The sequence below is a fragment of the Talpa occidentalis genome, unplaced genomic scaffold, assembly GCF_014898055.3.
Source record: "Talpa occidentalis isolate TD23 unplaced genomic scaffold, MPIMG_talOcc4v2.1 talOcc4.10, whole genome shotgun sequence".
In the NCBI taxonomy this organism is placed as follows: domain Eukaryota; kingdom Metazoa; phylum Chordata; class Mammalia; order Eulipotyphla; family Talpidae; genus Talpa; species Talpa occidentalis.
The window spans coordinates 35,821,230-35,844,907 of NW_023600993.1; the positions used below are offsets into that span (position 1 = coordinate 35,821,230).

Sequence of the window (23,678 nt, forward strand, 5' to 3'; positions counted from 1 at the left end):
CATTAACCCAAGAAATTTCACTCTAGATTATAGAAGAGATTAGGTATGCCTAATTTAATTTAAGCCTGATTTGGAAACTGGGCGTTTAACAGCCTTTTATTGGTTAATCACCATATTTCCATGGTTACTTCCTCCTTCCCCCCACTTATTTTAGTTCATCCCAAAAGATAACTCTGTAGCATACTTTTACTTCTTACCTCTATTTTTTCAAGAAGACAGGTGAGAAAAACTGGAACAGGACAGGTGTCTCAGGTGAACAAGTTGAAGTTAACATTTTTCCCTGTTACTTGTCAGGATTAGCCAAAATGAACTTCAAAGAAAATTGTCAGCCAGGAGACTAAACTGAATTATTTAAAATCCTCTTGCTTGAGAAGTGACCACATTTCTTCCAGACCATGTGTAAGCCAGCAGTGATGTGACACCACCTTCTGTGTCCCTCTCAAACGCAGTTTTCCTGGAAAGTTTGTTCCCAGAATCAGTAGGAATACGGAGCTCTATCCTGATTTTGTGGACAGTACATTTTTAACTTGTTTCCTAAGCCTTGAATTTTTTTAAAAGATTTATTTATTTATGCATACAAGAGGTGGGGGACAGGCCAGAGGTGTGGGGGGTGAGAAGGATTCCCCAGAGACAGAGTGGGGAACAGAACAGGCAGATTGACTGAGCAGCAGGCGAGTCAGGAGAGGTCTGCTGTGCCATGTGGGTTGTTCCCTTGCCGGCCAGGGATCCAACTCATGCTGCAGAGGCTGCGGATTGCTTCATAGTGCAGTACTTAACCCCTTGCGCCACCAGGGAGGCCCCCTAAGACTTGAATTTTTAAGTATCATTTATTGTGAGCCATATGGGCCAACTTTCCTATTAGTTAAGAGTTCTTCTGTCTTGTCAAAAAAAGTCTGTCTTGGGCCTCCCCGGTGGCGCAGCGGTTGAGCGCTGGGTTGCGAAGCTGCCCACAGCCTCTGCAGCGCCGGTTCAATCCCCGGCTGCCGGGTAAGGGTCCCACATGGCATGACAGACCTCTTCTGCCGCTCCCGCTGCTCCCCTCAGCAGTGTACTTCGTCACTCTGCCTGTTCTGTTCCTCGCTCTGGCTCTGGTGAATTCTCTCACCCTCCTGCGCTTCTGACTATACCCAGTGCTTGTATAAATAAATAAATAAATCTTTAATAAATAAATAAATAAAGTTAAAAAAAAAGTCTGTCCTTTGATTTAGTAAGTTCTAGTCAATTACTCAGTTTTTCCTAAAGAGTAGTTCTCTAACTTCAGTATATGACAGTCACCTGCAGAGGTTGGAAAAACAGATGGCTGGGCCAACCCCAAGAGTTGCTGCTACGGTGGGACTGGAGTGGGAGCTGGCAATTTGCATTCCTCACAAGCTCTCAAATGATGGTGATGCTGCTGGTCTGGGCCCCATTTTAAGAACTAGGTCCTAGAGAATGTAGGCTTTGCCTCTCCCTCGGCCAGACCTGGCACAAGTACTGCTCTTCTCTGGGTTGTCCTGAACTTGCCCTTCAGAAGGCAACTGTGCAGGCCTGGCATCCTCTAGGGGACCCTCTCACACTTCCCCTTGTGCTCAAAAATGCACTCTGTTCTTTGCTTTGACCCCTGATGAGAAGTGCATGCCTCATCACTGACCTGCAAGTGATGTTTTTTTCTCTTTTCCTGTTTGTCTTAATTGTTCTTGTTTCTTTCTGTGCTGTCCTCTTATTCTCGCCCCTTTCTTTCTGGTGCAGAGATGAAGATAGTTGGGTGTAAGTTCTTGCTTTTTGTGTGTCCTGTCTGCCTTTTGCCTGCTTTGTTTCCATCTTCATTTGTTTCATGGAATGTTGCAATACTGGGTTGGGGTGTCATATACATTATTAATCCTTCATCAACCTCACCTTTTGGGATAACCACAAGACATAAAAAGAGAAGCTACCAACTCAGACTAGAGGACTGTGAGTTTCTTTGGGTGTTCATGAAGAACTGAAGAAGCTAAAGACATATTGGAATGTTTAAAAAACTTGACAAGTCCAAAGTGTGTAGATACAGAAAAGGAATTTTTATGAAACAGATCAGCTAGTACCACTGAAAAGAAGATATGCTTATCCCAAACTACAAAAAAATCAAAATGGCAGAAAGCTTCTCTTTTTCAGCTCTGCTTGACACATCTCATACAAAGGGCAACTCAAAGACATGACTTTTGTAAGAAAACTCTCCTCAAGGAGAGTGATGAAAGTATTTACTACAAGTCGATTCACAGTGTTGCAGTCAGTAGGGGTATCAAATCAGGCTTTGGCCTTTTCTCTAAGGATTGTTTTAGGAATGGTCATATCTGCTTCTAGTAAGTTGAATGATCATCACATCTGTGGCCCAAAAAGGAATAACCACATATAGTGAAATCACACTGTGCCCATTACTGTCATCCTGTCAGAGAATTTCACTGAATTTGGAGCAATAGAAATCAGTAAAAATCTGTCACTGAAGAAATGGTTAGAAAAATAAAGAATCTCTCTTTCCTGGATACTCTACAGAAATCTGTCCAATAGTCCTTTTTGGAGGTCTCTTCCTCAAAATAAAAGCTACTACAAAATAAAACATAGGCCATATACCTGAAACTGTCTAAATTGAATGGTGGTTAATGTCCCCACATCCCCATGAACACTATCAGGAAATGCACCCCTGTTCTGTCAAGAGACAGAATTGGCATCATCCAGAGCAGGCCTCTGTGTTTGCTGGTAGAAAATCTTTGTTTCACAAGGTCTTAAGGGAAAGAAAGCACTATCTACGAAGTGCTAATCATATCTAGAAATAATTAAGGTATAAAAACTATAATATAAAATACTTTTATCCTTGAACCCAAAGCTTCTTGATAAGTAGTATAATTTATGCAGAAGGAAAATGAATAAAGAATCCAAATAAGACTAAGTGCCAAACCTGTGTGGACTGTCCTGGACCATTTCTCCTGGGGTGGAATATCATATGGGTTGAAACCACGTGCCAACAAAACTGCAAATGAGACTGAAATGTCTGGTAAGACATTCTCTTTCTAACACATAGCCTGGGCCTGAGCTGGATCTTAGAAGTTCTTAAACCTCTATGGAGGCTGCTTTCAGAATTCTCAGAAGAGAATTACAAACACGTTGTGAACTCTAGTTTAAAAGAGAGTCATGCTAAAATGTAGGTCATTGGAAGATCAGACCTGACCACTGAGGCATGCATCTGCCTGACACTAGTGAACATAATGACCATAGCACATAGCAGCTCTGTTAGCCCCCAAGATTTCTGGTAGCAGAAAAGTGCTGATTCCATCTAAGATCTCTCACTCTGTAAGACCCCCAGAATGTTTCGTTCCAATGCCTGTCATAATGAGATATCCTCAAATGCATTGCCTTGCTCCTTCCCAGCAGCTGTTTGTATAGACTTATAATAATCTGGATTTTGGTGTGTGGTTTCAGTGTAGTGGGGCTGTTCTGGATACATAAATGCTCCAACCCAGGTATTAGCAAACTATATTACCCTTGAGCCAAATCCAGCCAACAGCCTATTGTTTTTATGGCCTGTCTGCTGAAAATGTTGTGGGGTTTTGTTTTTTTTTTTTTTTTGCATTTTAAAGAGTTGTGGAAACCAAGAACAAATGTTAGAGACCTGTGTGACACACAAAAGCCTAAAATATGTATTGTTTGGCCTTTTGCAGAGAAAGTTTGCCAACCTCTGCCTACTCATAAGCCCACTAGTTCCTTGACCTGCAGCTTTACCAACATCTGACATTAATTTTTGTGTGAAACTGTGAAAGGTACAAAGACTATTTATTCTGAGCTCCTCTAACAAGAACAACTTCATTCATTATCTTTCCATTCAAGAAACTCACTTGTATGTCAGTTAAGCACTAAGCCCTCAGAGATAGAAGGCATTACTGATACTATAAGATACTCTTCCAACTCGGGAAGAGGACATCTTACAAGGGAGGGCAAGACTGCCTTCAATAATACCTACTCCCACTCGCCAAAGAAAAGCCTCCCCTTTCATATCCCTCCCAGAATGCCTCCATGCTAAGAGCCACCCAACCCCCTACCCTCAGCCAAACTTCATCAGCATCTTCTCAGAACCCCTACCCACCCAAGACTCATTAGAATCTCAAGGGGCAGATATTATTATAGAAGACTAGTTTTAGTAAGCTCCGTAGGTGTTTCAAATACCATCAGCCAGGCATTAGTCTGCAAACTAACCTTTAAAACCACTGCTCAGGACTTCACTTCCCCATCCCCATTGTAATGTGCCTGTCCACATCCTTTTCCTGGTAATATTTTCTGAAAGTTCGTGCTACAGTTTGCAGGAGCCTCCTGAAGACAATACTTTAAGCCAGTCATGATTCCATTGGTAGACTTGTGATCATGGAACATGCAGTAGGGACAGCCAGAGGGTAGGGAACCCTGGGGGGGCTATCTGTCAGGAGAGCCTGAGTTGTTAAGTCCCTGAAACATTTCACATTTGCTCTTTCTTATGTTTTCTCCTAGTTTCAAGAGAATTAGTGGAAAATTCAATTTTAACAATTCCCCAGAGAGCTTTTGAAAAGGAGGCCCCAGGAACATTAACTTTCACAACATGCCATTTTCAAAATTGAGGCCATAATTTACAAAATTGCAACTCATAAGACAGTTTAATACCTATTCTGACTAAGAACAGCCTTGGTCTAGGTAGATCTGTTCTCTAAATAAAGAGCAGCCAAGATCAGATGAAACCAAGCTGTTTCCATTTGTAACTTAAGAGGGTACAGTTGCTTTTATTGATAAATTTTCTTAGCTAGACAATCACCAAAAGCATTCTTCTTAAATAAAAATTTTTAAAAGAATGAAAACTGTAGGAATATCTAGCCCTTTGCACTCCGCTGTCCCCTCTCAGGGGGAATTCTAGCATATCACTAGCATATCGGAATTCTAGCATATCACTCGGATGTCCCCTCTCAGGGGACATTGCAATTTATTAGTGATTACGGGGAATTGAGGTTATTTCAACACAACTTTTTGAGACATGTATGTTTCCCTGAAGTTTTATCTTGAAATGGCACAAGAAATTAAATCAAAATATCGTAAAATGGTTCGGAGTGCAAAGGGCTAGACCTTCCATTTGAAATTAACATTTGTGTTTAAAATGGCCTAGAGAAACTTCCCAGAAGCTATGAGCTCACTCTTTAAAACACAGACCAATTCTGTCATTTTTCATCATCAAGACAACATCCAAATTTGAATTAGCATTCTCTATCACATATTGCTAGGAAAATTTAATCTAAAGGACATGTTTATTGTAACATGGTTAACTTGTTTGTAAAAACATTTCCCCCCAACAGGGGATCCTGGAGAGGATGCAGAGAAAGAGGAACTCTGTTACACTGCTCATGGAAATGTAAACTTATGTAGCAGTTATGGAAAGGGATCTGGATTTACCTTAAATAACTAAAAAGGGACATTCTGTATGACCCAGAAATCCCACTTTTGGGCATCTATCCAAAGAAAGCATCAATGCAAAACAATCCTGTGTGCTCTAAAATGTTTATTTCACACTATTTACAATAGCTATGACATGGAAGCAGCCTAAATGCCCATTGATAGATAATTGGATCAAGATGTGGTATATCTGCATTGCAGAATACTATTCAACCTTAAGGAAAGATGAAATGCTGTCATTTTTTTAATTACTTATTTTCTTAAATCATTGTTCTTCCTTCAGGTGTAGTCCCATACTTCTCCCGCCACCATAATACCTGTGAACTGTCGCCATAGTCCCTTGTGCTCTTCTTTCCCCTCCCTTGACCCCTCTCCCTCTCCATTCTTTGCTGCTTGCTTCAAATCTATGGTCAGTTCACAAGTTTTGTTTTTTTCTTGACCCTTCATTTGGTTTTCCTGTGCTCTACCTGTAAGTGAAACCATTCAATATTTTCCCTTCCAGCTCCATCCATGTTGCCACAAATGTCATGAGTTTATCTTCTTTTTTGATTGCTGAGTAGTATTCCATTATGTATATATGCCACATCTTCTTGATTCACTCATCTGTTTTGGGGCATTGAGGTTGTTTCCACATATTAGCTATTGTAAATGGTGCTGCAATAAACATGGGAGTGCAAGTTTCCTTTCAAATTCATTTCTTGCATTCTTTGGGTAGATTCCTAGTAATAGAATCACTGGGTCATAAGGTAGGTCTATTTTTTGCACTTTGAGGGTCTTGCACACAGCTTTCCATAGTGGCTGGACCCATTTGCATTCCCACCAGCAGTGTAAAAGGGTTCCTTTCTCTTCACATCCTCATCAATATTTGTTGTTGCCAATTTTGGGTTTTTTTTTAATATAGCCACTCTCCCTGGTGTGAGGTGGTATCTCATTGTTGTTTTGATTTGAAAAGCTTCCATTTTAACAAAAGGAGGGAGTTTGAGGGAATTATGTATAGTTAAAATGACAAAGACAAATACTGGACATTTACATAGCAGACAATTTGACAAAGTAACATACTTAGAAATACTAGGAGAGAGTAATTAACAAAGTGAGGGCTCTGAGATTAACTAGGAATGACAGGGAAGAGGGCCAAAGGTATATAGAGGGATGGTGGTGGGAGAAAAACCAAGGTGACATTATTTACAAAAGCAAATGATTTTTAGGTATAAATCTAACAAAATATTATTAAGCTAGTAAAAGAAAAGAAAATGAAATTCGGCTTTTTTTTTTTAAATGTGCAAGCTAGAACACTATTGCTGGTAGCCAACATCTGCTTTTAAAAGCCACACAAATGATCTTAAGAAGAATTTTCAGAGAGTATTGGTTTAAGCCAGGGTAATTTTTAAACAAAGCACATGTTCTTTAGATTAGACACGTCAGTTCTCTAGTCTATTCACTTTGTGCCAAGTCAACCTAGAAATTGAATAATTACTTAAATTCCATAGAAAAGCTAATGAGTAACTAAAAGGCTTTTATCAGAAGACAGCTCTGAGATGTCTGGTTCAATTGTTAAAAATCCAAGGTATAACCAACACTGATTTATCCCATTATAATCACAATAACCCATAGTAAAGTTCCCCAGTTGATTTTGAATTTTACTTTTAGGATGGATTTTATTCAGTAGCAGACTGATGAATTTGTTTCCCTGTTCCCCTTACTTGCCCCCCCACCCCAATCCTACCTGCATTCTTGACTGCTATTTTAATGATATGCTAGGAGGGCCTAAGCAGAGATGTCCAAAGGAGACAGTTTAAAGTTCCAAATTCTTCAGAAAATTCAAAATAGAGGCCTTGCTCAACCCAAAAGGAAAATTTTTGTGGACTGCAAGGATAGACACCCTCAAGAATGTTCCACTCAGCAGTTGCATTTGCATTTGATTTTCAGAACACATTTTCCTCTTTCCTTTGCTATAACCTCAGGATTGTTTGAGAACATAATGGCTTTCACACATTAAAGGAAGTTCTCAGGGTTTTCAGAATAATTGTTTCACATGTGCTGCTCTTCCCCACTTGAGCCAACATATTTTGAGAGCTTCATTATGTGACCAGTTAACCATGATTTCAGGATTGAACTCCCAGGATAGGAAGGCGACCTAAAGAGTAAATGGTCTGGTCATGAAGACCCCAAAAGTCAAAATAATACACTAGTCTGGTCTGTCATGGTTTCCTGTGTAAAAGCTACTCAGACACTTCCAGAATGAGAGAGGTAGTCAGTGTCCAAGCCATCATTGTGTATCTGACTAAACCAGAAAGCTAACTTGCTAACACAAAACAAATCTTGTTTCTGTGATTGTCATTCCAGGTAATGAACATATTTAGATGTGCTGGTTTTTCTAAGAACCGAAATAGAATATCTGTCTTCTGAATTGGCTTGTTACTTTGCAAGCTAATTGTTCATCACCTCTCAATTGATTTCAGATGGCTCAGCCATCTTCACCTTGGCCTTTACTGTTTTCCTGTGCCATTCTTTTTCCTTTGAGGATTTCCCACACTCTACACAACCTTTACCATTAAAAAAAAAAAAAAGCCCTTTAAATACATCAATAAAACCGGTCATGTTACAGATTTAGAAGCTTAGAGCAGCCCAAATGAGCATCAGCAGGTAATTCCACCACCCCCCCCTTAAAAAAAACAACTGTGGGCCTCCCCGGTGGCTCAGTGGTTGAGCGCTGGGTTGCGAAGCTGCCCGCAGCCTCTGCAGCGCCATTTCAATCCCCAGCTGCTCCCGGCCACCGGAGGAGGGTCTCACATGGCACGCAGACCTCTCCTGCCGCCCGCTGCTCCCCTCAGCAGTGTAGTTCGTCACTCTGCCTGTTCTGCTCTCTGCTCTGGCTCTGGTGAATTCTCTCACCCTCCCGCGCTTCTGACTGTACCCAGTGCTTGTATAAATAAATAAATAAATCTCTAAAAAATAAATAAATAAATCTTAAAAAAAAAAAAAAAAAGACAGCTGTGACTATGGTCACTTCCTGCAATTTGAATCTCTCCTGCCCAGGCTTGAGCAGCAGATGTGGGCCAAGTGGGTTGGTGTTCCGAGCACAGGGAAGCAACAAGAGCACAATAGATTGTTGTCCCAGTGCTTTAGCACCTGAGCTTCTGGAGAGTTATCTGCTCCCAGAGCACCTGCAACAAAAGGAAGCAAAGCCAATAGATAGTCCAGTGACATCTGCCTGGTACTCCAGCAAGGAATGGGATTTGAAGCCAGCTCTCCAGAAGGAAGAAGTAATATATGCTCTAGTTAGACTCAGAAATATTGAGGCTTACAAACAGAAAGCCTACCAAAAAAAAAAAAAAAAAAAAGAAACTACTTTTTTTAGAGAAAAGAGAAGCTATTAGCAAGTAAGATGTAGACATGATTAAAATAAGCGTTATTCCTTTTGATTCTAAAATTTTCCCTCTTTGGGTGACTTCGATTACACTGTTCTCCTGAGAGGAGTGAGAAACTGAGCAGTTGCCTACAATTTGAGAGAAGAATCTCTGTCCTGCTTCTTCCCACCCTGGAAAAGCTGTGGTGAACACCTTTAAAATTCAGACTTTAAAACACATGACTAACCAACCTGAGTACTGCTGCACTGATAGTTGTATAATGTCCATCATTATTAACCAAGCTTGGAATGCCCTGAGCACCCACCTGAACCCAGGAGGATCCAAATGCTAGTCTGGTCCTCTGTGGCAATGGGGCAGTGTGGCTTCTGTCATCATTAAGACATGGCATTTCTTTCCTCACAGGTGACATCCGCAATGACCTATACCTAACACTGGAGAAAGGGGATTTTGAAAGAGGTGGAAAGAGTGTACAAAAGAATATTGAAGTGACCATGTATGTGCTTTACGCCGATGGAGAAATCCTGAAGGTAAGTTTTGCCAGTCAGTTTGGGATAGCAGCTAATCCTGTAATATTCTCTTACTTCCGTGGATTTTTTTCCAGAGACCTGTTCTCTTCAGATAGGACTGAACTCAAATTACCCTAATATACATTCTTCTATGCCTTGTCCTTTCTTCAAGGAAATCCCATAGTTACTTTGATAATGACTCCCCCTGTCATACAGCCTTATTAGGAATTCTTCCTAGTGTCTGACCTGAATTCTTCCTGCTCCAAATTAGAACTATTCCCTCTAGTTCTGTCCTACATGTTACTTCTTCTACCATTCTCTCTTGCATCACTGTCTACTTTTGGTGATTGTTATTAAGCCCCACTCTATTCCTTGAGCTAATATGGAAAGTTACATTTGCTCTTTGGTCAAGGGTAGGACTTAGGCTATCACTGGCTGGTTCCAAGTTATGTGACAGGGGACAGCAGCCTCAGGCCCTAGAGCATTACTTCCAGCCAGGACAGTCTAAGAATCCTGTCACTCTTCATTGAAACTGAAGGCCTGGAGTGCTGTTTTTCTACTGTCAGTATGTCAGTTTTCCCCTCAGTTATGTCATGATGAAATCCCTGGCAAATAAGAAGGCATCATTCACTTTTGGTAGAAAGCAAATCAATCTGTTATAACCTCACTTCTACATGTTGACAACACCCTTGTTGTGAGACAGGCAGAACAGGAATGAGCATCCACATTTTACAGAAGGAAAAGAGGTAAAATTAGTCAAGATCAACTCCCAAAGCTAGAGAGAAATAGAGAATGTTAAAATGATGGCAGAAACAATGGTTTGTGTGTCATTTTACAAACCCACCTCAAGGACTAAGGCATGTGCTTTGTTTGCAAGTATGATACCAAGGTCAGCAGAGCTGACACCACCCCTGTGCAGACAGGGAGCTACTCTTGATTGTATTGCCTGCAGCTTCCTGTCTTCAGGGAAGGGCCTGGGCAGTCCTACAGCAGGATCTTCATGGCAAGATTTGGGAAATGGGGTCAAGTTAAGTCTAAGCTACCTTGTGTCTATCCAAAAACAGTCTGGCAGGGATGACCTAGAATGCCAGTGCAACACTGAGCTGAGGAAGACTAGAAAACAAGGTCTCTCCACTTTATAATTTAGTTACTTTTTTTTTTTAATTGTTGTCTCTCTCTTTTTAGTAACTTTTCTAATCTGATAAAGTGCCACTTAAGGCTGACTTCTCCCTTGATGTTCATTGTTGTCTTTCTTAGTGAGGGTGAAGAGCCTGCCTAAGTGATTCAGATGCACTACTCAACTTCCCTCCGGTTTACTGAGCTGTGTGTGTGGTTACTTCTGCCACAGGGTTGACAAGGAGCTTTGCAACTGCTGATTCCTTATACCATCTACATAGTTATTTCCAAAAGTATTGAATTCCAGATGCATTTTCTCGTTTAATATTTGGCCTGGTGGGGAAATGAGGACTGCGCAGTAGACAGCCAAGTATCCTAATGACACAGAGAACTCCTGGGCTTCCTCAAGGAAGGTGACACTTTACTTTGCTTCTCTTTTCCAGGATTGCATCAGTTTGGGCTCAGGGGAGCCAAATAGAAGTTCCTACCACTCCTTCGTCCTCTACCACAGTAATAGTCCTCGCTGGGGAGAGATTATCAAGTTGCCCATCCCCATCGACCGGTTCCGGGGCTCCCACCTGCGCTTCGAGTTCAGACATTGTTCCAGTGAGTGAGACTTCTCTCCATATTCCTTCGAGGATATGAATGCAACTCTTTCCTTTATGGAATCAAGTTAAGAGGGTTCTTATTATTGGAGTACTGAATAAATGGGTACTGAAAAATGAGATGTTGTCAGAGACTATAATGTGGAGAGTGATTCAAAACCGTGGAGTTCGTCTGTCTCTTCCTGGTGTCTGACCCAGATACTGGATAGTTGCCAGTTTCATTCCCCTTCTGGTGTTTCCTTTGTACATATTAAACTGCTTCTTAAAGAACCCTAGGCTATCAAGACCAGTAATTTAGTTTCTATTTGGGTCTAGATAACCTATGTACCTTGGAAAATAGGTGGAAACTCAGTCTAACACATTTATCGTCATTTCTTCAGTCAGGCTGCTACCTAATTAGTGAAAGAGGGAAGGGACAAAGAAGTAAAGAGCAGAGTTGATAAGCACAGGGGGAATTTCAGTTAAAAGGAAGTAGACGGCACAAACAACTAACATTTGGCTCTAATTGCAGCAAAAGACAAAGGGGAAAAGAAACTCTTTGGCTTTGCATTCTCTCCCCTGATGCGGGATGATGGCACCACCCTTTCAGATGATATCCATGAACTCTATGTGTACAAGGTATGCGCCTGGCTGTCTCTCATCTGAACCTTCAACCCTTTGAGGTCACACTCATGCAAGGTTCTCCGTTAGGCATTTTCATTATTAATGCAGGCCAGAGGAACCAGGATATTATGCTGGTGGTAACCTCAGGACAGCTGTGGGCAGGCTTTTGTCTTCTAAATACCGTGGCTGTCATCCCACAGTTATGCTAGCACTCTGTTTGTTTCCCACCTCCCATTCCACTAGTAATGAAAATCCATTACCAACCTTTTGTGTCCTTGTGGCATTGGCTAGAACATTCGGAGACCTGCAGTTTGAGATCATGGTTCTGTCAGCTGTCACAACACAGCTGCCACCCTAAGTTGCTGACATACCAGGTGGAGGCCACCGTCCACCATATTCTCTTTAAAGAGTATGTGAGCCATTCTGGGGAGTTTCTGAACAGAAAGCACTTTCTGAGAGGATCTGAGGCTCAAGCTTCAGCTTCAAGAAGATAAGAACAAACATCTCAGAAACCCCAAGGGACCTGATTTTTATATAGATATGGCCCAGAAAACATTCTTTTTTTTTTTTTTCAAGAATTGAATATGTGATATTTACTGTGTAAGAGTAAAATGTAAAGTACACATTACAAATTAATGGTGGATGGAAGGATTCTTAGTAAGCAGTAATTAGGCAACTGATTGGCAATTATGGAAAATGAATAATTTTAGATCGTTACTTTACATTATATTTATTTTTTAAATATTTTTATTTATTTATTTTTTTAAATAAATTTTATTTTTATATTCCCCATACAATTGCAACCCCCTTATTTTGACCCCAATCCCTCCCCTCCCCATACCCCACCCCCCATAGAGTGTCTCTGGTTCATAGTTTTTTTGTTGATTTTGATTTTCACTTTCTTATATTCATTTTCCTGGTCCCTTATTTAAGTTTTCTAGATTCCTGCTATGAGTGAGACCATCCGGTATTTTTCTTTTTCATTTTGGCTTATTTCGCTGAGCATGATCCCTTCCAGCGCCATCCATGTTGCTGCAAATTGCATGTGTTTATCTTTTTTGAATGCTGAGTAATATTCCATGGTATATATGTACCACATCTTCTTGATCCAGTCATCTATTTTTGGGTATTTGGGTTGTTTCCAAAGCTTAGCTATTGTAAACAGTGCTGCTATAAACATAGGGGTGCAGGTGCTCTTTGGAATTGATGTTTCTGTGTCCTTTGGGTAAATACCTAGGAGTGGAATTGCTGGATCATATGGAAGCTCTATGTTTAGTAGGTCCAGAAATCTGCACACAGCTCTCCATAGTGGTTGGACCAGTTTGCACTTCCACCAGCAGTGCAGGAGAGTTCCCTTTTCTCCACATCCTCGCCAACATTTGTTGTTGCTAGTTTTTTTAATATGTGTCATTCTCACTGGTGTAAGATGGTATCGCATGGTAGTTTTGATTTGCATTTCCCTGATTACAAGTGATGTTGAACATTTTTTCATATGCCTGTTGGCCATTTGCATTTCCTCTTCAGAAAAGTTTCTTTTTAGCTCTTCTGCCCATTTTTTGACAGGATTTTAAATACTGATTTTAAATTCTTTGTTTGTGCTGAGTCTCATCAGCTCTTTGCAGATTTTTGTGGTCAGTCCTTTATCATTAGTGTTGTGTACAAAAATGTTCTCCCAGTCGGTGGGGTTTCTCTTTGTTTTTGTTATTGTCTCTTTTGCTGTGCAGAAGCTCTTTAATTTGATGTAGTCCCAGCTGTTTATCTTTGCCTTCACTATCACTGCTTTGGGTGATGTGTCTGTAAAGATGTCTTTGATGTGCAAATCCCGTAGTGTTTCGCCTATATTTCCTTCTATGTATTTTATGGTTTCAGGTCTTATGTCTAGTTCTTTAATCCATTTTGAGTTGATTTTTGAGTATGGTGTGAGGTAGTGGTCAAGCTTCATTCTTTTGCATGTAGCGACCCAGTTTTCCCAGCACCATTTATTGAACAGACTTTCTTTGCTCCAATGCATATTTTTGCTCCTTTGTCAAAGATTTAGTTGACCATAAACCAGAAGACATTCTGTATTCTCTATTTTTGCCTACAGTGTGATGAGAATAGCACATTTAACAATCATGCTTTGTACCTGGGCCTCCCCTGCTGCAAAGAGGACTACAATGGCTGCCCCAACATCCCTTCCAGCCTCATCTTCCAGCGCAGCACCAAAGAGTCTTTCTTCATTTCCACCCAACTTTCTTCCACCAAACTCACCCAGAACGGTAAGTGATGGTGCCTGTAGGTTGGTACCTCTGCCACCCTCAGTGGCTAGTTGCATGTTGCTCATGTGTGTTAAGGGAGATAGAAGTTACTGTTTTTTCATGCCATAGTGAGGGCATTCTTTGTTATTAAAAGCTGGCAGTAGCAGCCTGTGAGGTTTCCAGTGGTTTTAACAGCTCCATAGTAAATATGTAGGATGCAGAGATGTGTCTTTGCCCTTGATCTTAGCACTCAAAGAGGCTATTTTGATACTTGCAGCTATTTCTGTTCCTCTCAGTCCCACTTGTCTTGTCTGGAAGAATCTGGGCTTCAGTTGTCCTTGGTATAGCCAGGGTTCACCATCTTGTTGGCTTGTTTTCTAGTGGACCTCCTTGCTCTGCTGAAATGGAAGGCCTTTCCCGACCGGATCATGGACATCCTAGGGCGGCTGCGGCATGTCAGTGGAGAAGAAATTGTTAAGGTATGGTTTTCATGAACAGAAATCTGGGCAGAAAGACTTAATTCTCTTTGGTTTCCTCTAAGTCATTTCTCAAGATACATAGTTAGATAAATAGGAAAAAAGCGTTTTTTCCCCTCTTAATCTAGTTAGCTTTTTAAAAGTTAGGTATTAGATTTGTTACCATTTAAAACTACATTTATGTGATAAGCCTTATTTTCTGACTTATTTTTCTTCCTAGAAAGCAAAATCGTAAAGGGCAGTGCTGAGAGCTTTCTCATAGAAACAGTTCCAGTGCTCTGTGCTGCGTACAGTCCTTTAGATGTCCTCTCTGTTCCCTGGGTCTCTTTCTCATTTCCTTGCTTTGTAATCCTTTACCACAAACCCTGTCCAACATCTTTCTGACTCTGCTTTTTGATTTTCAGTATGGTCACTGAATTCTCTCCATTAGCTTGTATGGGCCCTGACTATCTCTCACCTGAACCTTCACCCCCTTGAGGCCACTCTCCTACTTGGTTCACTGTTGACCTATAACTGCTGATTTTGCCTGCTCTCTAATTTAGAGTTGATACCTTTCCTGCTCCTTGCCTCGGCTGCTTTTTTCCAGGTACCCATGGAAGATTTCCCATCTAATGACCTTAGGCAGTTCACAGAAACACTACCAATCCCAGTTCTCTGTAGGGCACTATACAGTGTTTGCCCAACTGGTTTTAGCTCAAGAAAATCCCTAGACACTTACTGGTGTTGAAAGCCCACCAGGTGGATCCTACACAATGGACTGAACTCTACTGAGAAAAATACAGGTGCAACATGGCGCGCAGACCTCTCCTGCCGCCCGCTGCTCCCCTCAGCAGTGTACTTCGGTCCTTCTGCCTGCTCTGCTCCCCGCTCTGGCTCTGGTGAATTCTCTCACCCTCACGCGCTTCTGACTGTACCCAGTGCTTGTATAAATAAATAAATAAATAAATCTTTAAAAAAAAGAAAAAAATTAAAAAAAAAAAAATACAGGTGCAAGAGCAGTGGAATGGAATATGGAGATTAAAGCTCAAGAAAGCAACAATAAAAGTGTTCTAGCTCTATCATTGCAAGCACCAAGTCACTTGGAACAGCTACGCTTTCATTTTTCAGCTTCCTTGACTTAATACAAAACATCTGTCTCCAAATGAGGAACAATTTTAAAGTCTGTGTACCCCTGTGTACTTTTATGAAATATTGTATGAATGTTTTTAATCAGTTGATCACAGTATCATACATTTTAAAAGGAACTCTTCACAAACAATTTAACAAATTTTTGAAACATAAGATAAATTCATAGTCAGGACATTAGCTTCTTTTAAACATATTTAAAATATTAACAAGTAAACAGAAAAGATGTTAAGAAAAGTCTGTAATATGAAGGCTGAGTTGTCATATTCCTGACAGGAGAACAACCTACCAGCATATCTAGTTTTAGCATCAGTAAAGAAGAGACTATGCTAGTGTTATAATGACAGAATAGTATAAATAACCCTGCATGTACCCATGACTCAACCCCAGCTATCATCAAGCCAAGACCAGTTCTGTCCATCAACATCCCATCTTGCCTCCCACCTTCTGTTGTTCTGAAATAAAATGTAAACATTGTATCATTTAATTGTCTTTGACCAACAGAATGTTAGATTTGATTTTTAAGGGCTGTGAACACTCCCTACATTTATTATTCTCTCCTTGGTTTTTGTACCTTAGAAAGAGAAAGGCACATGCTTAAAAAAGCAAACCTCCCAAAATTGTGCTTTCAGATCTTTTATCCTCATTAATAGTCCTTATCAGCTGCTTTTTTCCCTTCTCCTGGAAACGAATTTCTAAACAAAGAAATAGTTTCTGTAGGTAAGGTCTACTTGCCATATCCTTATCCAAATGTCCTCTATAGCATTAGACAGCAGTAGAGAGTATGGGACTCCTGCACAATTTGGGGGCTCTAGGAAAGTGAATTCTTTTTCTCAAAATGAGTGTGGCAGAATCACTTAGGTAGTCTTACTTCAAATTTGCTATTTTACATGGATATCCCATATTTTTTAGGTGATTATACTTTCCTTACATTGTTAGCACTTATCCTTCAGGAAGAGCCTCTCTAGATCTCTCTCATGGCCCCTTGGTCTATACGCAAACCCTCCACATCCACCTGGTTATCCTTTAGTGAAGTAGAGTAAGGGACTAGACTCTTTGAGGTCTTAGGAGAGCTCTGATTCTGTTTATTGGTAGAGAAATTCATTGGTGTATGGAAGTTTGACAATATGTACAAATCCCTAAGACATGAACCTTCTGATTTTTATGCTATTGCAGTTTCTACAAGATATCTTAGATACTCTTTTTGTGATTTTGGATGATAATACAGAGAAATATGGCCTATTGGTGTTTCAGTCTTTGGTAAGTTTCTCCATTTCTTCATTTTTACTAATAATTCCTGTCACGTATTTTTAGAAATCTAAGGGGAACAATTTATTAGAGTGAATTAGCACAAGGCACAGATGTTTCCTATAGATAAGGGACTGAGGAGTGGCACCAGGTCAACCTAAGGAAGACTTGTAGATTCCTACAAGTTCAAATTTAAAGAATTCACCATACTTAGGTCCAGGTTTCAACTTTGTAGTTGTTTTTTTATTTTATTGTGAATTTTATTTTTCTCTATATAACTTTGGGGTTACATTTTTACTCCTTTATATGTGACATGAACTTTATAGTTCTGATATTGAATCTCATCACTAATGCAGGGTTGCCTGACCCCAGAAATAGTGAACTACACCATCAATCCAGGGACTAATATAGAAAACCAGACAACTCATTTTTTCACTTATAAAGTAGGAAGATGAAAGTAGGAAGTGATGAAACTAAACAGACAAGCAATGAGACACATTAGATATCAGTAAGTAGAGGAATACATGTGCCTAGCATAGATAGGAAGGGATGGAGAAACTGAGAAGCACCTAGTATTCCTGCTACACAAGTTAAGAACAGGATTTTTAAAAGGGATGTTGATAGGAAACTACTTTTTCTCCCTCTGTGCTGCTCTTTGGGAAGTAGCATCTCAGAAGGTTGCATAGTGAGAATGGACAGTGATTTGAATGTTTAGTGTATTCTGCTTAATGTATTAAGTCCCTAAGAAGGCTGTATATTCAAGAGAGTCAGACATTCGGAGTCTAGGTAGACTCCAGATAGTAGACTAGGTAGACATCCAGACTAGGTAGACTCTGGATGGATGAAGTGAAGACGCCAGAGTTAAGATGGCACTTGTGGTGTTTCTTCTTCCTCGCTTTCCTCACCAGCTAGTCCTACTGTTTAAGGGCACAGCCATTTGTAGACTGATTTGGCCCAGAGGACAATCTTTCTCTCTTTTCCAAGTGTTTTGAGTCACTTTAGTGTTTGCGCCAATACAGTATTGTTTTGACTTCCCGTGTGTGTATTGTACAAACATTATTGTGAAGAGAGAGACTTACAGTAATACGAGCACAAATGGCTGAGCTCTAAGTCTGGATTGGGAGTCTGGGAGTGGTAGGAGTAAAACAGACAAGACAGAAATATAGACACAGAATGGATATCTTATATTCAGCCTCCCTGGTGAGCACTAGATAAAACAGTGATAGTTTGCCATTCCTTAAAGAAGACTAGTCCCACTGAAGCCCCATCCTGCTGAGGACTAGTCTGAGGCCTCCACCAAGCCTGATTCCCCTCTCTCTCCCAGGTATTCATCATCAACCTGCTCCGAGACATCAAGTATTTCCACTTCCGGCCTGTGATGGACACTTACATCCAGAAGCACTTTGCTGGAGCACTGGCATACAAGTAAGTGTCCTTTGGCATCATTATTAATAATTGTATTTGTATATAAAGACAGGCTTAAAAGAGTTCAGGGATAACCACTACTTATTCAACTGGCCTTTTTTTTTCAAGCTTTGTTTATGATCTTAGCAGCTTTTAGTCTTTTATCAAGTATGATGTTTTTTGTGGGCTTTTAGGTGACATTTTAAGCCAAAGTTTATTACATAGTTGTCATACTTCTTCTAATAATGATGGCAAGGGTATTAAAAATAAGTTTCACATTTTCCCAATGAGAAATATGTAAATATCTAAATATAGTACCCACAAATAAATGTCAAAGAAAATAAAAGGGTGAGTTAAGAGATAATATGAATAGTAAACACTCACAGGTTATATAAAATTATTAAAACATTAAAAAAAGTCATCATTTGCTTCTATGTACTTAGTTTTGAAAATATAAATAAAATTCAAGTGAGGCTCTAGAGTCACTGGAACTCTGACACTTTGATGTCACATGGAAAGCAAATACTTTGTTATATGCTTTGCATGTGTCATTCATTAACATTCGCAGTAACTTTGACATGTATTCTTACTTCCTCCATATTTTAAATAAAGACAGTGAGGCACAGAGGGACCAAATAACATGTCCAAGGATATAAGCTAGACCACATATGAACCCTGCTGTCTGACCAGCGCTGACCCTCTTGATTGCTCCACTCTGTTGCCATGTAAATGCAGATGTCATCCCAGTCCACCCAATGACTTGGACCCAAGATGAGATGGAGGTGGAGCAAGGAGAGACACGTGGAAGTATCCAGCTTTATTCAGAATTTGCTATTTACTAGTTATTGTTGTATGTTCTAGAGACAGCAATTTTAGGCAAAATGAAAATACATATACAGTTCAAAGCTTTGGGAAGACTTTCTTGTAGTCAAAAAATAAATGTGTTTCAGGGAGAATGAGAAAGAGTGATTGTAATTGCTAGTTAAAATGAGGCCACTCTTTATGTGTAAGGACTGTTGTCTGGTCTCAGATGATCTGAAGGTTCCATAACTATAAGGGATCCATCACTATACTGTAGTTTATCAGCTGGAAATAATTTCCTATGTGGCTAATTCAGGGCTGCAAACATTTCAAGCTGCATTGCTTTTGGATTAAAGTGGGGTTTCTAAAACCATTCTCCTTCCCAGGGAGCTCATCCGCTGTTTGAAGTGGTACATGGACTGCTCAGCAGAATTGATTCGGCAGGATCACATTCAGGAAGCCATGAGGGTAATGTATTGAGCTTACTGTCCATCAAGGGCCCAACCTGCAGCTATTTGTGAGTGATCTCAATGTTTTAGTGTGCAGGACAGGTAGAGGCATCCCAGTATACTGACCTCCTCTCAGGAGTACCTTCATCAACATACTTCCCCTTATCTCCCCTCCCGCCATTTTGACCCTGAAGATTTCTCTCTTTTTTTGTGTGTGTGTATTGAAATAACATTATAGTGTAATATAGGTTTTGGGTGTATAGCATTGTAATTCAACATCTGTGTGTTCTGTATGACTCCCCACCAGAAGTTCAGTTTTTCCCTACCAACAAAGTTGGCCCCCTCCTTTACCCAGTTTACCCATCCCTTCACCTTCCTTTCCCAGCAATAACCATTATTTTGTTCTCATAATTTAAGAGATTTTGTTTTGCAGTGTGGAGCTTCCCTCAGAATATTAAAAATAAATAGACCATATGATCCAGCAATTACACTCCTTGGTATTTAGCCAAAAAGTATTAAAACACTAATTTGAGGGGTTATATGCTCTCATGTTCATTGCAGCACCACTTGTAATAGTCAAGGTATGGAAAAAACCTAAATGCCCAACAAGAAATAAATGGATAAAGAAGATCTGGTACATATGCACAATGGAATAATAATCAGCTATAAAAAGACATGAAATCTTGCCATTTGCAACAACAAGGCTGGAACTGGAGGGAGTTATGCTAAGTGAAATAAATCAGAAAGAGAAAGACAAATACTGGATGATTTCACTTATGTGGAATATAAAGAAGCAAAACAAAGTAGCAGACAAAACCAAACCAAAACTAACCCTAGTAGATTTTGTCTGCTTAAAACAAAAACGGTCGGCCATGAGTGTCATTATGTGGCTTTGAGTGGAATCTTCCAGGAAGATGAAACAGAGCTGGACCAAGAGGAGAACCCGCTGCTTTGTCCGTAGGCTCCAGAGACCCCCAAGGAGGAGAGGAAGCTGCCTCCATGGGCAGGACTGGACAACACGGAAAAAGAAAAAGCCCTGGTACCCTCAAGAAGAGGAAGCCCAGGTGGAGTCTGATGAGACCAACTTTATTCTTGAAGCCTACATGGACTGGATGTCAAGAGTTCACGCTGATCCTTTATGGAGTATTCTAACAAAGCCAGCTAAAGTTGCTGTTTGGTTACTCTGCCCTGTGATTTTATGCAAAAATAGGTAATATGGTTTAAAAATAGATTTGGTTTGCAAACTTTTGTTACGCTGTTGAAAAAATTTGGGATCAAGGTTGAAAGAACCTGTTTTTGCATAAGTTGAATCAATTTTAATATTTTTCCTGTGATTTGATAGCTTTGCTGTTTTGTTTTGGCTAATGCTTCCAGATGGGGTTTTTTTTTTTGTGTTTTTTTGGACTGATAAACTATTTCCCAGGAATGGAGGACTTTTGCTTTTCACACTGGACAATACTCAGAGTGACTGCTTTGCTTTCCAGTGGGAACCCTGAGAAAAATTTTCATCTGAAACTGCACCCCAGCATCCATACATTTGACCTTCAACAACATAGAAATGAAATAAGCCAAAAAGAAAAAGAAAAATACCGGATGATCTCACTCATAGCAGGAATTTAGAAAACTTAAAAAAGGGACCAGGAAAATGAATAACTATAAGAAAGTGACAATCAAAATCGACAAAAAACTATGAACCAGAGACACTTTTTGGGGGGTGGGGGCCGGGAGGGGAGGGATTGTGGTCAGAATGGGGCATTTGCAATTGTATAGGGGAATATAAAAATAAAATTTATTATTAAAAAAAAAACAACAACATAGAAATGGTGGCAAAAAGTGAAAGGGGGCAACTGTTAGGGGGAAAGGATATCCTAAGCTAATTCCATACTGTCTTTGTGGATGCCACCCCCACTCCATCAAAACACTGGGAACTACAAATCCCAGGATCCCCAAAGGGAAGTTGCGAGGGCCTAAGGGCGGAGTTAAGCAGCCATTTTCTCTGTTTGTAAATAAAAACCAGCCACGTTAGTGGGGTTGGGCACACTTGGCTCGTGCTCTTGGCCAGGCAGGTTTGGTCTTGGCGGGTCATTTGGGATTCCAGGTCGGCGGAACGGGTAGGACACATTTAAGAATTTATCTCCCTTTTTTCTCCCTGAGTTGTACATTTCCTCGATCCCCTTCCCTTGTAAATAAACCTTTTGTTAACCTTTAAAATAAATAAATAAATAAATAACGATTGCTACAAAAAAAAATAAAAACGTATTTTTCACTTAAAAAAGTAAATAAAGGGAAAAGCAAAAAAAAAAAAAAAAAAACCAAACAAACCACTAACCCTAGTAATATAATCATAGGATTGAGTCTGCTAGAGGGGGGAGGACAAGGGTGTGGGACATAAAGTGGGGAGGGGGCCCAGTGGACTCTGGTGGAGGAGAATGGGTGCTTTGGTGGTGGGTGTGGTGTGGTAACACATCTGAAGAGGTATGAACATATGCCCCTAAATTATATACAGTGTTACCTCAATAAAAAAGATACTATAGGGGGTTGGGGGTTGTTTTGTTCATTCCTTTTATTTCTTTATCTTCCACATGAGTGAAATCAACAGTGTTTGTCTTTCTAGGACTTATTTAAGTTAGTATAATACCCTCCAGTTCCATCGGTGTTGTCACAAATGGCAAGAGTTCATCCTTTTTTACAGATGAGTAATATTTCATTATGTATATATACCACATCTTCTTCATCTATTCATGTGTGAATGCTGCCCCTGAAGATCTTTTTTCCTGATGATTTAGTCTTAAAGCCAGAGGGAGGGGTGGTGTGCACAGTGCTCCTGGACATCATTCCTGCCTGATTTCTACCAGTAGGATCAATCTTTGCTTCTACTGGCTAAAACATTGTATCTCCTAAACCAATGTAGATAGCAACATTGATTAGAATGAAGACCTTCCAATACTTTTTCCATCTTCAGTAATAACTAAACATTGATTTTTTTTAGAACCATTTTAAGTAAAAGAGCTGAGTGGATGCACTGTGTGTGGCTGTGTTGAGATGAAGATAATCTTAAAATCTTGACCTTTGATGGAATCCAGGGTCCCCCATGGCAACACCCTGGCTTGGAGAGTCTCTATGACAAGGCAACCCTAGTTGGGCACAGCTCCAGTTTACAGGGTAACTTCACTTCATGGCTACTGCTTCTACTGTAAGGAGCCACATCTGAGAATGTTGATTCCTCTTTTGCTCCAACAAGTCTTCAGATAACCACTTGAAAAAGCTGTAGAATCCTCTGGGAACTCACTTAAAATGAGTCCATGCATTCTCTGTTTCTCTCCCTGTCTTTTCTAATACTTGAGTTATATTTTTGTTGTTTTGTAATCATGTTTTTCCCACCCTTTATAATTTGGAAATGAATTCAAAGAATGGAATCAAGGTAGTTCTGCTTTTTTTCCATCCTCTTTTAATGTCACCTTCATAAAGTAGCATTGAACCTGTGATTTTGTTGTGCTTGTCCACATTGTAACAGGTGAAAGTCATTTCCCTGAGCATCATCAGATGAAGAGGCAAAATCAAATCATAGATCTGTGTTTTCCCTGCTCTTCTCTGTATATTTTGTTAAATTCTAAGGCCACAATTCTCATTTCTGTCTTTCACACAATACATGTAACAGAGCAGTTAGCATTGGTCATGGATGCAAAAAGGAGTAAGACTTTCCTTTGAAGAACATATCTTCAGTGTCCTAAGGGAGAGCAGGCACAAACACCGCTGTAGAGCAAGGATATGAATGTTGTGTGAAGGCAGGGCCTGTGGGTTCTGTTCTTCTCTGTACCCCAGCACCTGTCAGGTGCTTTACATAATATTTGAAGGGTTAAAAGTTGAGTTAAATACAAAATGTTCTGTGTGACTCCATAAATTAATTACTTATGGATACTGGAGAAGGCATCACAGAAGTTGTTTTCTCCTAAGAGTCATTTAGTCAGTTGATATTGCTTGAAACCTGCCATGTATCAGACACTATGTTAGCCACTGGGGAGTTAGTAGGAGTCCAAGCAGAACAGGCTAGTCCATTGAAGTGGGGGAAAGATAGACAATAAACATGTAAAACAGATAAATATACAAAATTAGTGGGGAAAAAATTTGAGGAGTACTGTAAAGGAAATAGATTCATGGGATAGACTACTAGAAAGGAATATTTACCTTAATATCAAGAGTTTAGAGAGAATTTCTCTGAGGAGATGACCTTTTAACTGAAATCAGTGGTAAGAGGTGGGGGAGAAACAGTCAAGACAGAGAAAACAGCATGTTTAAAAAGCCTGGGTGGGTAAAAGCTTGAG

General features: G+C 40.1%; 1 protein-coding gene across 1 annotated transcript in view; it reads left to right on the forward strand.

Moving 5' to 3' along the window:
• Positions 1-23,678, forward strand: part of DOCK3 (dedicator of cytokinesis 3) — a 245,020-nt gene that overhangs the window by 152,067 nt on the left and 69,275 nt on the right. Inside the window, exons 14-21 of the mRNA XM_037501571.2 lie at positions 9,189-9,313; positions 10,852-11,014; positions 11,525-11,631; positions 13,703-13,874; positions 14,235-14,332; positions 16,631-16,714; positions 18,027-18,127; positions 19,294-19,375. Coding sequence (XP_037357468.1) covers positions 9,189-9,313; positions 10,852-11,014; positions 11,525-11,631; positions 13,703-13,874; positions 14,235-14,332; positions 16,631-16,714; positions 18,027-18,127; positions 19,294-19,375 — 932 coding nt within the window. The remainder of the gene's footprint in view (positions 1-9,188; positions 9,314-10,851; positions 11,015-11,524; positions 11,632-13,702; positions 13,875-14,234; positions 14,333-16,630; positions 16,715-18,026; positions 18,128-19,293; positions 19,376-23,678) is intronic.